Here is a 17,480-nt window from a genome sequence, read left to right on the forward strand (position 1 = left end):
AATCCTGTGCAACATTACAGTCCAGAATGAAAGAGTTTATAAGTAGGCGAAATCAAAATGATCCTAGATTAACTTAATACTGAATCAAAGTGGAGATTTAATTCAGTATAAGTAACATTTTCAGAAATGCAGGAAAAAAATCTACTCACAATCTATGCCCTTGACTGTACATTTTAGATTCTGTTTTTTGATCAGTGGGTGGTTCCTTACTCTTTAATGCAGTAGATTAGTTGTCATAGCTACAATAATAAAGTCATATTGTCTCTTTATACCAATATATGTGAATCTTTTTCATTTTATGTGCAGTAATAACTGTGATGTTTACAGATGATGTGATTGTAGGTTTCCTAAAATCATGGATGTAATGGGCTTAATTCTTAGTCAAAATATGGTTATATAGTGTGCTAGATCATTTGTTTGTTTGTGCTGTCCATTATGCAGGTTTGTGTCACTAATTTTCTCTCAGAGAAGTGTATGTAGCCCTCCTAGCCTAAAACATGGTTTTATTGCGGAAATGTTTTTTTTATATGGCTGTCACCACTGCAAACTTTGGGGAAAGGAAAGCCATATAATAATATAATGTGAACTCTTCCTTTATTATTTTTTAGAATCACTTTACGAATACTATCACCAAACAGATCAAGGTGCATTCACTTTCCATATTACTTCTTTAAATAATTCCTCACAATGGAAATGTATCATATCTGATTAACCTTTTAAGCATTACAAAAAATATAGCTGAACCAAAAAAACATCTAAAAAGCATGTCACTGGTTAAATGAGCTTACACGGGGGCATTAAAACTGGCTTTGTAAGCAATAGAGCAATTTACTAAAGTAAAGACCTGACATATGAAACAGTATAGAAAGCCTAGCAAAAAATAATGGTGGAATAAAATGCAATGAAGAAGCAATTTAAAATATGATGTATATGTATATGTAAATATAAATGCACATACATACATACATACATGCATGCATACATACAAATACACATATAATACACATTTATATATTATACGCATGACACAGCAGCATCTTCATTATGGGAGCAGTTATGAGTTCCAATTGTTGTGGCCCTGCAGTCAAAGATTGAGGATTCTGTACCAGTGCAATTCAAATCATCCAGCCAGATTTTTCCAGACCCTAAAATTGCAATGGAACGTTACATGTCATGGTAGGAAAGCTATGACCTGAAATAAACCTCAGGCAAGTAGAATTATCAAAATTCAGACACTTAAGAGCAGTTTTGCCTAAACAGCTTCTGAATGTTTCTTAATATATCCAAAATGAATGTTTAAGCATTTAAAAGTATATTTTGAGAACATAGCTCAAACAATAGTGTCCCCATTAGAAAATGTACCATAAAGTGGATTACATCTAATGTAATCTTTAATCAAATGGTACAGACAGTTCCCAGGTTACAGACAAGTTCTGTTCCCTAAGTCTGTTTTTAAGTCGAATTTGTAGGTAAGTGGAACCGGTTCATGCGGTTCTTATTTAGGGCCAAATAGTCAGATGGTTGTCTTGGTATATAGAATATATTCTTGAGCTGATGCAATGCTTTCATGAACGTTACAAAGCAGTGCTTTTGTTATTCAAATTTTTAATATTAGGCCTCACGGCAGTCCGTTCTTAAGTACGAGTTGTCCGTAAATCGGACGTTCTTAACCTGGGGACTGCCTGTACTAGGGCATATTTTTTCAACCCAGCCACAACTAATTGCAATTTAACAGTGTTTAAAACCTTGCCTCACTGTTGACTCTATTGACAACAACAAATCTGATTTACTTAATATGACAATTAGTATAAAGCATAGTAGAAAGGTAAAATAGTAAGTATGACAATTCTCTTCTGATAATAGTTTTTTGTTACAAAAAAAACACATGGAACCAATTGATTATTATTGTAAGTGATAATCTTTTTGACCTACCTGCTGCCCCAGTGGACACAGAGACGGCTCTTTGGTAGCCTAACATTCGACAGATTACTCCTCCATCTGTGACGTCGAAGCTATCATCACAAATAGTACCCCACTGGCCTTGGTAAAACACCTCCACGCGTCCTTGGGAACCTCCTCCAGCAATTCTTACATTTGCTGCTCGTACTGATACAGAAAATTCAGACTCTTTGACTGTTGTCATACTTATACACATACCTGCTGCTTTATCAGGTACAGCTGTATGCCTGCTTGATCATGCAAATATCTAAATCAATCAATCATGTGGCAGCAGCGCAATGTATAAAGTCATGCAGACATAGAAAAAGTCAAAAAAAGGTACCAAATTGCTGTTGCTATAAGTCTACTTAGCTATCAAACTCAATAACATGGTTCAGACCTCCCCAGGACACTAATTTGCCCAGCATCTGATTTATTTATTTATATACACAGGTTCTGTATGATCAGGTCATTATTTATTTTATTCTGTAATGTCTTGTTTTTATTGCTCTTTTGCACAGCTTCAACCTCTTTCCTTATTATCGTATTTACTGGGTGATACTATTATCTACTGTATGCTTGTTCTTGTGACTGTACTGATACACTATGCCAAATTCCTTGTACTGTATGCACATATGTAACTATGCTAAATCTGATTATCATTCTGATACTTCTTTGAAGCCAAAATGGTATATTACTGTACTTCTTGTGCTATACTTCTTTTCAATATAACCATATAGCTGTATCCTGAAATTACTAAATGCAGCTATATTTAATCTTGTTTCTCTTCAACACAGACAACATCTGTTCTTATTTGTGACTGAGCCTAGAATTGAGGAGTAAATTTCCAAAACTCACTCAGTCCACTTTCTGTTTTTGACATGAGATGTTAACAGTCAACATTATGTAAACGTCTTCTCAAAGTTGGCAGAGAATGTTCTTACTGTAATGTTAATTAAATGTTATTTCCACATTTTATATTTTAACAAAGGTTCTATCAATGTTAGCACAATGACATTATTACCTGAACATAACATGTTTTATAATAAAAGTTTTATCGTGACATAAATTTACATTGCAAACACAAGTCTTGAACCTATGAACTTAGAGGTGTAAAGCATTACCCACTCTTCTACCAGGCCCTTGATCACACATTTATCTGCTTGCTAATAGTGGTAGTAGTGGTGGACTACATTCTGGGAACATCCAGAAAACTGGACACTTTGAATGCTATAATACCTTACCATAACATTCTGTAAATGTTCCTAAAATAAAAAATTGTTAGTGGGGAATGACCTAAAGTCAGGCTTCCTCACCATATGTCACAGTATTGGGAAACAAAAACACGCTTAATCCACATTTATTTCATTAAATTTCTAAAACTCTTAAAATTTCTTTGAAAACTTATTCTGTGGACTGTGTGATTTTGGAAATTTTCCACATTATACCTCTTGGCTAGTATAAAAAAATCCTGCCTCTTAAATAGCTTCATTCTTCATTGTGAAAAGCAGATCCTGCTTAGGCTTACCAGACTGTCCAATCTCTCCTTTGTCTCCTTTTATCCCTTTCTCTCCTTGGAAACCTCGGGGCCCACTGGTGCCACTAATTCCCTTCTCTCCTTTGGCCCCTGGAGAAAAAGAGATGCACTACATTGAACCCAACCTAGAGGTGGGGTTATGTTATACCCTCTGTGTGTCCCTTTGGAAAGTATCATATTGGTTTGTCCAAATCATTGCGTACGCCTCCTCCTGAGATTTTGTAATAATTTGCATTTTTCCCATCAGGTTTTGTTTCATAAATATGGGATTTTAAGTAAAAATTTGTGACACACATTTTGGACATCTTTATGTGCATTTGCAACTTCAGAATTTTACTCTATTTCCCCTTATACTCTTGCAGACTCACTAGCAAGACAATAACTACACTGTGATAAAAGAGAAAAAATTATAAAATAATTTTCTGTGGTTATCTCAGTGTTTGTTAAATATCCTTTCTAGATAAAATGTGCTCACCTGGTTCTCCACATGACCCTTTTAGACCTTGTTCCCCTTTTATGCCTGGAACAACATCAGTAAACACTAGAACATCAAAGAACCAACCCACATAGATATATACTGTAAGTCCTTACAGTATTAATGGCAATAACATTGTTTTGTATGTGGACATTAGCACATTAATAAACAATATCCATTTTACACATATACATAACGTTGATGGAGAATTTATAATATTTCAAATGGCTGGCAGGATTCCCAGGGTTGCCAATACTCACGGTGTGACATTCATGCTTTCAGACTCTCATGCTCGGGCAAGAAATCTTATGGCAAATCTATATTATTCCATTATAAACCTAAAATTAGCTACATCAAAAGCGCAAACCTTGCAGACTATTTACAAGGTAATAAAACTGTTACATTCATGTAAATGTGTGTGTACTGTATGTGTGTGCAGACTTGGCATTTCCAAGATGTAGCAGAGATCTAATTTCTTTCCAAGTGAGCCTTTTTCATTCCCTTTCAATTCAGTTCAACTTTTATTTTTAATAGTGCATTTTTACAAAATAAAAATCTTAAAACGCTTTACCTTATCCCTGCCCAATGCCCCCAAAGAGTAAGCTAGAGGTGAAAGTGGCAAGGAAACACCCCCCAATAGCAAGAAACCTTGGGAGGAACCAAACTCAAAGGGGGAGCATCCTCCCTAGGCCAGCAAAGGAAGTCAAATTAACATAGTCCTGATTTATATTTGTGAAATTTTCAAAGATTATTTGTCATGTGATTTTATTATAAAAACACAATAGAAATGCCAGAGGTATGATTACATTTCTCTTCCTTTGCTCATTCTGCACAGGGCAAACTCAGCCACACAATTAAAATCTACTTCAAAAGCATCCATCCAATGTATCCAGTACAGAATCACAGGGAACCTGGAGTCTATCCCAAGCAGCAAAACATCCTAGAGTTCATTGCATGCTCTCACCATGTGCAATTTAAATATGCCAGTTCACCTAGCTGTATGTCTTTGGATTGCAGCAACAAACCCACAAAACTTCACATACAAGTATGGAAAGGATTTCAGCCCATGGCCCTGGAAGGTAGGAGGCAACAATACTAACAATTGAGACACTACATCACCCCATATTCATCATTTTTTCAGATTAACAGTCTAATCTTTTTATGAAAATGACTAAGCATTGAAGGTCATCATCAGGTATGTAACTCTTAGCTCACCTTGGTTCCCCAGTTGTCCCTTATCCCCTTTGATTCCTGGAATCCCCTGACTTCCATCAGAACCTTTGACACCTTGATCGCCCTTTGGACCACGGACACCTAAAGCACGAAGACAATTTCAAAACAAAGGATCAAATACAGGTTGCAGCAAATCTTGCGTTGATGATTCATTACTAATCTGCAATTCACAAGGCAATTAACTTAAAATAACTTAATATCTCAGCAACAGTACCTGTTCTATGGATTAAAACTTGTTAAACAGTAATATTAGATTAAGATTTGATGCATACAGCAGCAAGAATATAGTACTCAGACAGATATACAGCCATCCCACCCCTCCCGGAAGTTCTGGTGGTCTTCTGCAAATTGACAGTACCTCCCCGACACCTGCAAATGATGCACAATGTCTCGGAAATCTGTTGTTCTGCTATTCAGCAGTGGTTAAATGAGCTGGCAAGAAGTTTTACCACTGCAACCTCGCCCCAAATTTTGCCACTACTCTCTAGCCCTGGTCAGCAGTTTTTCCCCCCACCCTCTACCACCCAAGTTGGCAATATAGACATGGTATGACCGTAACACTGGCCAGAACCCAACCCTCCCGGATACCCCTCACCTGTCTCCCTGAAATCAATATCCCTATGGTGTCTGCATACTTATATTACCAAACAGACAAGGTACAAAGACAGTACACAGAGTGCAATTAAAGTAAACATAGTGCAAGCAGATTTTAAAAAGTGCACAATAAACAAATGAAATATTTTTAAAAACAATTTCTTGGTTTCAACATTTGATATATTATCTTTGTTATTTTCAATTAAATATGGGTTTATATGATTTGTAAATCATTGCTTTCTGATTATATTTACATTTTACACAGCATCCCAACTTTTGTAGAAATGGGGTTGTAAAAAGAAATATTTAAAGAATAGTGATTATATGCAGTTAGGACATAGATCCATCCATTTTCTGTAACTGCTTGTCCTGTTCGGGCTTATGGGGGATCTGGAACCTATGGGCACAAGGCAGGGAACAACCCAGGATGGCACACCAACCCATTGCAAGCCACACTCACACACCATTCACTCATACATGCACATCTATTGGCAATCTCATAACTCCAATTATCCTCAGCATTTGTTTGGACTGTGGGGGGAAACTGGAACACCCAGAAAAACCCCATGATAACACAGTACATGCAAACTCGACGCACAGAACCCTGGCAGAGAATTGAACCCAGAGGTGTGAGGCAACAGCGCTAACCACAGCACCACTGTGTCACCCCCAGTTAGGACATGTGAACAATAAAAAAATGGTAAATATTCACCTGTAACTCCAGGATTTCCTTTGGGTCCCATGGGTCCAGGTGGACCTACAGTGTCACACATGGCTCTTAATGAGGTCACAACTTTATAATTATGTGCTTTTTAAAATCTCCTTAAAAGCAAATATCACCACACACAGAATAATTTGTAGTTTTAGGGAAATGATGAATAAACATTAAGTAAAGCAAGCTATGAGGCAGCAAGTTCTACTACGATTACAAGGCAGACCGAAAGGTAACACACTGAATTACCAGGAACTACTAATCTTAATACCTGTAATAATCAAAACAAAATCTTGCGTAAATGGAAAAATCTTTGCAGATCTTGTTGGCTAGCGTTTATACCAAATATATCAGTTATGCATGTCTCACCTGATTTGAGGCTCAAACTGTTAAGTTGGTTCTTCAGGAGTTGGGTGCTTATGTTCACATTACCTAACTCAAGTTTTAGCCAGTTAATCCCTCCTGATCCTTCACATAGGTTAGTGAAGCGAACCTGCAGCTCCTGCATGTCTCTACGCAGAGAAGATCCCTCTAGTCCACTATTGTTCAATAGTGTCAAGAGTTGCTTATCTAAGAAAAATACAATGGCAAAAGCATGGATCTCACTGTGATACTTTAAAAAAAAAATTGACAAAGTTTTTCTGTGTCTAAGTGTCAGAGGGTCTGTAAAAGTGCTAACCATGACACCTCGTCTGTTAGTCATTTAACCTTATTCTTTTAATTTTACTTTCATATCAATAATAACTGTACTTCATATGAAAATCAATAGGCAATTTATCGAAATGTAATATACACTGCTCAAAAAATTAAAGGAACACTTTGAAAACACATCAGATCTCAACGGGAAAAAAATCATGCTAGATTTGTATACTGATATGGACAGAGTAATATATTAGGAAGGACAGTATGCCAGATCATTTGATGGAAATGAAAATTATCAACCTACAGAAGGCTGAATTCAAAGACACTGTCACGACCGGCTCGTACGATCCTCCTGTGTGCCACACCCCTCTCGTTAACCTCATGTGAAATCCCGATGTTATCAGCTGTTTCTTGTTGCTATGCCGTGGGTCCACAAGGTCCTTAAAGGGGCAGCGCCGGCTACCAGGATGCAAACTCCAGCTCCGCCGCCCTTGGTTTCTGTGCCGCTGCCGCCACCCGAGGTCGCTGTGTTGCCCCCAGCTGTTCCTGTGCCGGCAGTCGCTGCGCCACCCTCTGCTGTTCCTGTGCCAGCAGATGATGATCCATTCCCCGATATTCCTGTGATTCATGATCCTGTTCCTGTGACTCATGACCCTGTAACTGTGACTCCTGCTCTGCTCCTTTAGGCTCCAGTCCCTGACTCCCTGGATTCTGCTCCCATGCCCCTGGCTCATGTCCCCGAGGAGGTCCCCGACTGTCGGACCACCGCTCCTCCTCCCTTATTGGAGATGGAGAAGGAGCTCGAATGGGACCCCTCGGAGATTGCCCTGACTTCCCTGATGAGAACCTCTGGGGGGTTACCCCGACCATCACCCCAGCATGGTCGATTCCGACCGGGTCCCTGCCTCTCGGTCTCGCACACCGGACGGGGACACCTGCGCTGGGGACGTGTCCCGCCCGCCCTGCCCCTTGGCTCGCCCTCGGTCCCTGTGGCTAGGGCTCGGCAGTCACCTGCAGGTCTTCCAGCTCCGGCCTCCAGGTCGCCTGCTGCCCCTACAGCTGCCACCTCTCACCCGCTGGGGTTCCCTTGGGCTCCCCGTTTTCCCCCATCTTCTGTCTTCCAGCCTGCTGGTTTGTGTCCCCTGTGTCTGCTCCTCGTCCTTCTGTTTCACCGTCGTTCACTCCTGGCCCCTTCATTCTTCCTGATTGGTATTCCCCCTGTGTCTCCATTTTTGGTGCCCCTGTACCTGTTTGCTTTCCCCGTCATTTGTCAGTTGTTGTCTTGGTTACTGCCTTTGTGTCTGTTCTGCGCGTCTGTCCTGTTCCCAGTGCCCCGTTGATGTTTTGCTTTTGTTTTCAAGGTCCCGTGTCCCCGGTCTCGTCTCTTTGCTCCCCTTAGGCACGCCTGGTGTGCGTGTCTTTGGGGGGGGGGGGTTTCTGTCACGCTCGGCTTGTACGATCCTCCTGTGTGCCACGGCCCCCTTGTTAACCTCACGTGAAATCCCGATGTTATCAGCTGTTTCTTTTTGTTTCATTAAGTCCTATGTATTTAAGTCCACGTTAGAGTACGTATCCCCATTTCCGTCATTGGCGTCGTTTGCCGTGTTTTGCCTTGTCTGCTCGTTTAACCTAATAAACCCCATATTCTTCATTGCCTGATCCTGATTCCCTGCTCCCTGCTCACCCTGAAAATCAAAGTGAAAAGATTGCTGAAATTTCATTGGAGCAACTCAAAATTGTACTCAGTAGTTTGTATGGCCCCCCACGTGCTTGTATGCATGCCTGACAACGTCGGGGCATGCTCTTAATGAGACAACGGATGGTGTTTTGGGGGATCTCCTCCAAGATCTGGACCAGGGCATCACTGAGCTCCTGGACAGCCTGAGGTGCAACCTGGTGGTATTGGATGGACCGAAACATAATGTTCCAGAGGTGTTCTATTGGATTTAAATCAGGCGAGCGTGGGGGGCAGTCAATGGTATCAATTCCTTCATCCTCCAGGAACTGCCTGCATTCTCTTGCCACATGAGGCCAGGCATTGTTGTGCACCAGGAGGAGCCTAGGACCCACCGCACCAGCGTAGAGCCTGACAATGGGTCCAAGGATTTCATCCCGATACCTAATGACAGTCAAGGTGCCGTTGTCTAGCCTGTAGAGGTCTGTGCGTCCCTCCATAGATATGCCTCCCCAGACCATCACTGACCCACCACCAAATCAGTCATGCTGAACAATTTTACAGGCAGCATAACATTCTCCACGGCTTCTCAAGACTGTACTTATCAAGTAAGTTTTCTATCCTACCTGGCTTCTGATGAGCCACACCTGCTCCTGGTATTTACCTAAGAACTAGTGTGGCTCACCAGAAGCCAGGTAGAATAGAAAACCTACTGGTTAGCAGCTCTCCAGGACTGGAGTTGGAGACCCCTGGTTTAATGTGTATCACATGTGCTCAGAGTGAACCTGCTTTCATCTGTGAAAAGCACAGGGCACCAGTGGCAGACCTGCCAGTTCTGGTATTTATGGTAAATGTCAATCAAGCTCCACGGTGCCAGTCAGTGAGCACAGGGCCCACTAGAGGACATCGGGCCCTCAGGCCACCCTCATAAAGTCTGTTTCTGATTGTTTGTTCAGAGACAGTCACACCTGTGGCCTGCTGGAAGTCATTTTGTAGGGCTCTGGCAGTGCTCATCCTGTTCCTCCTTGCACAGAGGAGCAGATACCAGTCCTGCTGATGGGTTAAGGACCTTATATGGCCCTGCCCAGCTCTCCTAGAGTAACTGCTCCTGGAATCTCCTCCATACCCTTGAGATTATGCTGGGAGACACAGGAAACCTTCTGGCAATGGCACAAATTGATGCACTATCCTGGAGTAGTTGGACTACCTGTGTAACCTCTGTAGGGTTCAGGTATCGCCTCATGGTACCAGTAGTGACATTGACTGTAGCTAAAAGCAAAACTAGTGAAAAAACAATCAGGAAAGATGACGAGGGAAAAATGTCAGTGGCCTCCACCTGTTAAATCATTCCTGTTTTGGGGGTCGTCTCATTGTTGCCCCTCTAGTGCACCTGTTATTAATTTCCTTAACACCAAAGCCGCTGTAAATTATTAACAACCCCCTCAGAAATTGCAGAAATTGCTCTATGCACCTACCAATGTACATTTGGCAGAGAGGAAAACAACCAGAAAATGGCATCCTGTACTGTGAAGTTCTCTTGTACCACTTTTGATTAAACATACTGCTCTTCCTAAGTTGATGTTTTAAACTAATTCACATTTATCTATTTCAATTTGCAATTCCAATTAATGCATATCCTTATTCTAGAACTTGCATATGATATCTTCAGATTATCTTCACAACATCATAATCCATATTTTTGCTCATAAAATGTGTGAATTGAGATTGATGGTATTAAATATTGAGAATATTTGAGAACTGAGAATGTTAGTATTAAATCTAATCAAGCAAGATGGAGTGATTTGTCAAGTAATTGTCAAGGCAAGCTAAATGTTAATTGTTACAATTGTAAAATATCGTTGTAAATGTTTATCTGAATACGTAATTACGCATTTTAGAGTGAAGAAAGGAGAAAAAATATGAGTTGGTGCTCCTTTGTATCATCATCTAATATATGTCACATAACAATAACTCACCTAGGATCTCCTGTTCTCCTTTTTGCCCCTTCTCTCCCTTTATACCCGGAATCCCCAGAAGGCCTGCATTTCCTTTGATACCTTGCTCCCCCTTTGAACCACGTGCACCTCGAGCAAAAAGACATAACTTAGTATCAAAGGTGAAATACAGGCTTTACTACCAAGATCAAACTCAACAGGGTATATACAGAAATCCAGAGGTTAAATTTAACACTTTTTAATACCTTTTTTAATACTTTCTCAATATTTTTTAAAACCCGCACGGCATTGAGTTGCAACCGTTTTTAAACAAGTTTCAAGCTGATTTAAAGATTTATAATGTTACACAATTTTGGCCTGTACGACAGAATTTAAATAGGGAACATGGGTCAACAGAATAAATTTAGTGACTGTGATTTTGAAAACATCTTGCATTTAACTTCTTCAGTCACAAGTCCATATCTTTATCCACTAGGCTATTCATGGCAAGTTTGTCGATTTGCACCAGTTGACTAACTGCTCTCATCCATGTGTTCCTGATTTATGAGTAGTGCATCGCATATGCGAAAAGAGAGCGCTGACTGTCATAATAAATTTATCACGCTGATTTAAACTCTTGGTGTGTAAACCTTGTAGTTGCCTGCAGGCATCTTATGTTAGCAAGATAAGTTTGGTGATAATTAATGCAGCTAGCTAATTACTTACATAAAAACCTACTAGTTGGGGTTGCAATAAGTTATCGTATTGACCAGTAAACGACAAGAAACATAAATAACACAATCAACAAAAATCTGCTGCCAAGTCAATCAGTACTTGTACTGATCGCTTGCTCCATTTTGATCGCGGTTCCCGAAGAGAACTCTATCGGCAATCTATGGCTCATCCTGCTAGTCCCGGATGTAGAGGGTTGAATTTCGGATCGTATTTTAAACCACTGAAATTGTGGCTGCATATTTGAAACAGCGAAAATAACGGGACTGAATATTGTAAAGCAGAAATAAGAGGACTGAATGTTACCGCTTGAATAATAAAGATGCGAATAAAACATATGGAATATTTTCAACTGAATTTGTTCTTTTGAAATTTATTTTGAGGCGAAATTAAATTAACTGAATTCATGTGGTTGAATTATAAACATGCACTTTAAAATACATATCTTTTGGAACTGAATTTTGGAAGCCGAATATTTTTGTACTGAATATTTAAGCAATGAAATTACGATTGAAATGTTTTCAGTTGAAATGTTCAATGTTTAAATGTATGCATATATTAAACTAGTCCCCAAAAATGCAAAGCGTCATTAATGCAATGCGTTTTTATGCGATAAGTGTAATTCAACGTGTTTTTTTCCATCAACGACTTTTGTCATTAATTTACTTCCATAGTCCTTTTTTTTTTTTTTTAAATTTTATTATTATTATTTTTTTACTTCCATAGTCCTTAAACGCTGGGTCCTCTAACCACTTACGTGCAAATTTGCACTTACCCATGATGACTATGAGGCCCAATCCCAAACTATACCCTCGACACTCCGCCTTCATTTCGAGTCACACTCCCGCCGAGTCACCCTCACAACACGCCCTATACACTTAAACTGAAGGAAATTGTCACAAGAAAGATTTGAGACAGACTTGCCCTCGCAGCGCCTTTTTACAGTCTTCATTACCGGAAAGAGGAAATGCATTACGTAGTGATTTGACGAAATGGATCCATCAAGAAGCTGTATTGTATTTTCTTTAATGACATATCAGTTATTTTAAAAAAGCACAGTTTATCTAATGCGAGAAGACGACGGCTACGTCGTCTTATTGCACTGAGCAATTTTAAGTATGTACATGTGTCATATTGACGATTGTACAATTTCTACCATAGCTAACTTAGTTTACACGCATAAAACATTACGCATTACTTCTGTACCAAATACCAGATCCAGATATGTAGAGGAAAAAACAGGCAAATATGAAACATAAATTGTTATTGCTGGTGTGATGTTGATCGAGTTTGCGTACGAATGTTTCTTCGCGTGGTTTCTAGTTTGAAAAGTACACAAAATCTCTCGTAATCGGATCACGATAAAATCTACCTGTACTGACCAGCTATAAATAACTGCTTTCCTAATTTTTTTTCTGCAGCGATGAATTATAACATGTAACATAGACTTTCTATGTGTATTTCACTGTGCTGTTAGAATCCAATTATTAAATTATCGCGCTGTTCTGTTTCCTGTGCGCTAGGAATTATGGGATATGGAAGTGGTAGTGAAATCGCGCGAGCCACCATCGTTGCCGACTCGCTAAAGGAGGGCATAATCGACCACTCCCCCTTAGCCCTTGCTGCTTTGAGACACACTTCAACATGGCGACGGGTCTCGGGAACGCGCAAACGAAGGCGGAGTGGTGAGGCGGAGTGTGTAGGGACCGGTTTGGGATTGGGCCTGACTTAGCTTTTCTGAGTGTAAGCAGCCAACATGTACTTCAGCACGCAAACTGTTTAAGACGTCGCTCGACCACCGAATATGACGTCAGCATCACAGAGATCATCTATGAATGAAGGAATGAGCTAATCCACATTTAAAATAATTTGCGAGAAATTTAGCAGATAAACTTTAAAACACAAATGGACAATTTGTAGTTAAAAAAAATCTAAAATTAAATACCTCGTAAATTTGCGTGTAATACCTTTTAATACTTTTTAATGGCTTTAATTTTTGCTTATGTGATTTACTACCTTTTAATACTTTTTAAAACCCCGCGGACACCCTGCAAGATCATGGTCAAAGTCATTTTACATTTCAAGCACACTGCAGTCCATGAGACAAATCATTTAATTGATTTTTCCACAACACATCAACTTGTTCATTTGTTCATAGTATAAGCCCCTAAAATGTATGGAGTTCGATGTGAACAAAAATAAAAGAGGTAAAGATGCACCTGCTTCTCCAGTATCTCCTTTTGGTCCTCTAGGTCCAGGTAAACCTGCAATGATCACAGCTGATCAACAATGCATATTTTATGAGTGACAGGGTGTGTGATCTTTATCAGATCCATGGCTATTTCAGTGGGCATGACTATTATTCAAAGGCATGTCATTCCATCAGGATTTTGGCTGACTGGGCAGTCCATCATCTTTTAGTAAGACAATGACCCAAATACAGCTTAATAAGTAAGTATCTGTAAAAGAATGACCTGGCCAGCCCAGTCTACAGATCCTACCGAATGTGTGTGGGACAACCTAGAAAGAACAGTCAAAGCAAACCACAAGCACCCAACATCTTCGGGCAACTCCTGCAGAAAAGTTTGGAAGATATCTCAGGTGATTATCAGCAGAAACGTTAACTAAATACCTTATGTTTGTGAAGCTGTTATCACAGAAAACTGGTGGCTATTTTGAGGAATCGAAGACTTAGATACTATTCTTAGGTTTAACCATCATGGTCATGGTCACGGGGATGGCCAGAAAGTCTTTCCCAGGCGACCTCAGGGTCAAAGCTGGGATGCATTTAATTTATAATAATTTAAAATTAGTTATCTGCTAATATTATTGAAAAAAAGTATAAAAAAGGACCATGTTAGCTGAACATTAGCCAATACAGAGATCCTTGGAGATCACTATTTTGGCCAAAAGCACGCCTTACCTGGTCTGAGACTCAGATTGTCCAGTTGGCTCTGCAGGAGCCTGGTGCTGATATTGACAAGATTCAGCTGCTCTTGCAGCAATCTTATCCCTCCCTGTCCTTTGACCAAAGTATTCAGCTCCTCCATGTCTCTACTTAGTGCAGATACCTCCAGTGTGGTATTCTTCAGCACAGACAGAACTTCCTGATGGCCTTCCTGACGTAGACTAACAAATTCTGAAGTACTGTTTTGCTGGTGTACACAGGAATGGATTTCACCTTGCAGGGCAAACACTGGTGAAAGAGAAAAATTAGGGCTGAAGCAAATAACTAAAGTAGATGCATAGTTCACATATGCTACATGCAGTATTTGGACAGAAGCATTAGGACACCTGGCCATTACACCTACAGGAACTTTTATGACATCCCATTCTAAATCCATAGGCATCAATATGGAGTTGGTCCCCCCTTTGTAGCTGTAACAGCTGCCACTTTTCTGGGCAGGCTTTCTATTAGATTTTGGAGTGTGTGTGTGGAAATTATTGCCCATTCATCCAGAAGAGCATTTGTGAGGTCAGGCACTGATGTTGGATGTGAAGGCCTGGCTTGCAATATCTGTTCTAGTTCATCCCAAAGATGTTAGATGGGGTTGAGGTCAGGGCTCCATTTGGGCCAGTCAAGTTGTTCCACACCAACTCATCCAATCATGTCTTTATGGACCTTGCTTTATGCACTGGGGCACAGTCATGCTGGAACAGAAAAGGGCCTTCCTCAAACTATTCCTACAAAGTTGGAAGCATGCAATTGTCCAAAATGTCTTGGTATGCTGAAGCATTAAGAGTTCCCTTCACTGGAACTAACGGCCCTTGCCTAACCCCTGAAAAACCACCCTATACCATTATCCCTCCTCCACCACACTTTACAGTTGGCAAATGCGGTCAGGCAGGTAATGTTCTCCTGGCATCTGCCAAACCCAGACTCATCCGTCAGACTGCCAGACTAATTAATTGATTAAACACTTCACAGAACACATTTCCACTGCTCCAGAGTCCAGTGGCAGCATGCTTTACACCAGTCAACGGTTGGCATTGTGAGGCTTGCATGCAGCTGCTCGACCATGGAAGCCCATGCCATGAAGCTCCCGACACAGTTTTTGTGCTGGGGTTAATGCCAGAGGAAATTCAGAACTCTGCAGTTACTGAGTCAACAGAGCATTGGTGACTTTTACACACTATGTGCCTCAGCACTCAGTGACCCCACTCTATTACTTTACATGGTCTGCCACTTTGTGGCTCAGTTTCAGTTATTCCCAAACATTTCTATTTTGCAATAATACCACTTATAGTTGACCGTGAAGCATCTAGCAGGAAATAAATTTCACAAACTGGTTTATTACAAAGGTGGCATCCTTTGTAATAAGGTAATACAAGACAGTACCACACTTCAGTGAGCTCTTCAGAACAACCCGTTCTTTCACAAATGTTCGTAAACTTGACTACATGGGTAAGTGCTTGATTTTGTACATTTGTGGCAATGGGTCTGAATGAAGCACCTGAATTCAATGATTAAGAGGTGTGTCCGAATACGTTTCCCCATATAGTGTGTACACACACACACATGCACACACACACACACACACAGTGTAATCATATCTTTTTGGGGACCACTCATTCATTTCTATGGGAAAAATGCTAATGCTAACTATGACAACCTTAACCCCTAACCAGCCCAAACCATAACCATAAGTAACCAAACAAAATACGAGCGTTTTTGCATTTTTAGCTTTTTTCATTGCAGTCACAGATTTTTATAAAATAGAGTTTTCCCATATAGGGATCAGGAAACTGTGGGGACATTTGGTGCCCACAAGATAAGGTATATCTTGACTGCACACGCACTCACACACACACACAGAATAACCATTTCATACTTGCCACAGTTAGAGCAGAAGATCCCCACAAATGTGAAAATTTACAGATAATACTTGGGCATCCCTAACCTCGACCTACAGCAATTTGCAAGCCTGATTGGTAGCATAAAAGTGTATTTATTACCAATTTCTAAGCAACACCACTGTACACTTTGCATGTCTAACCACTTTGTCATTTCCTATCTAGACCTTTTTATATAATATACAAACCATCAAAATGCACTGACAACACTGCATTATTAAAAAGGCAAAATTAATGGTAGTCAGAAGTATAAAAGTTATTTTGACAAACGCAATGTTGCACAATCACAAAGACAGCCTATGACATGTGAGTGAGGCTGGTTGCGTGGCGTACTCAAGCCAAGTTTTTTAATTTTAGATATAGTGTGCACACATATTTACAAATATTATGAACTACCAAATGTATTACACGGAAAAGAAAAGAAATGTACCTTTGTAGGTAAGGTATGCACTGAGACCTGTCAGAAGAATGAGATATGCCGTGGCCACATACTTGCATTTCTTACTGCCTCTTTCTTTTTCCATTTGAAAATCTGGGGGGGAAAAATTTAGCCAAGGTATAGTTTGTATCACTATCTTACACTTGCCTCATTATCTGAAATTTGAAATTTATTTACCTTCGACTTCTGTTCTGATTTGGTCAACTTCTTGTTCAAAGTTAAAGTTAAAACACAGATATTGAAACTCCCTGTATAACAATGATTACATTTCAAATACTTCTTCCCAGTGCCTGACCATGATTTATTATTTATAAGCTCTAGAATTAATCAAAGTTTGTCATATCTAAATTTCAGCAAAAAAAGCCACTTACTGCTGTTTTGAAACTCATAGTGGTCAAATTTGTTCATTTTCATTTCCAGTTCAAACAGAGGGTTGATCTGATTTATCATGATTTTCTTCCCGTTCAGTCTGTCACTTCCATAAGATCATACTGTATTTTTGACTCCGGTCCTTCTTATATACGAGGTCCCCAAGCTGTATTCATATTGCTGAACTGAACAAAAAATCCCCTTCCTCTGCATTTTTTGCTTAGGGTATCTGTTATCAGTAAATGAAAATGCAGAAGTAAGACCAAACATGTGCACATTAAACATTCATATAAATAGACTCAGATTACTTTGTTTTTAAGTACAGAGGCATTATATACATCTATAC

The 17,480-nt window shown here is 39.9% G+C and overlaps 1 protein-coding gene across 1 annotated transcript; it reads right to left on the minus strand.

Moving 5' to 3' along the window:
• Positions 1-577: 577 nt before the first annotated feature.
• On the minus strand, positions 578-17,345 carry marco (macrophage receptor with collagenous structure). Its single transcript, XM_023826674.2, has 12 exons — positions 17,137-17,345; positions 16,757-16,858; positions 14,396-14,668; positions 13,692-13,736; positions 10,783-10,890; positions 6,859-7,059; positions 6,490-6,534; positions 5,166-5,264; positions 3,951-3,995; positions 3,467-3,565; positions 1,933-2,106; positions 578-1,145 (listed from the first exon to the last, which is right to left on the minus strand). Exons 1-12 carry the CDS (start codon positions 17,213-17,215, stop codon positions 1,015-1,017), a joined length of 1,401 nt encoding a protein of 466 aa, XP_023682442.2. The 5' UTR covers positions 17,216-17,345; the 3' UTR covers positions 578-1,014.
• Between the last annotated feature and the right edge of the window lie 135 nt (positions 17,346-17,480).

This window comes from Paramormyrops kingsleyae, chromosome 1, assembly GCF_048594095.1.
Source record: "Paramormyrops kingsleyae isolate MSU_618 chromosome 1, PKINGS_0.4, whole genome shotgun sequence".
In the NCBI taxonomy this organism is placed as follows: Eukaryota; Metazoa; Chordata; class Actinopteri; order Osteoglossiformes; family Mormyridae; genus Paramormyrops; species Paramormyrops kingsleyae.

Coding starts and splice junctions, on each gene's coding strand:
- marco (XM_023826674.2), bottom strand. CDS start 17,215: ATGATAAATCAGATCAACCCTCTGTTTGAACTGGAAATGAAAATGAAC. Junction 16,859..17,136: donor CTATGAGTTTCAAAACAGCA/GTAAGTGGCTTT, acceptor TTTCCCCCCCAG/ATTTTCAAATGGAAAAAGAA. Junction 1,146..1,932: donor TGTGTCCACTGGGGCAGCAG/GTAGGTCAAAAA, acceptor TTGCAATTTTAG/GGTCTGGAAAAATCTGGCTG.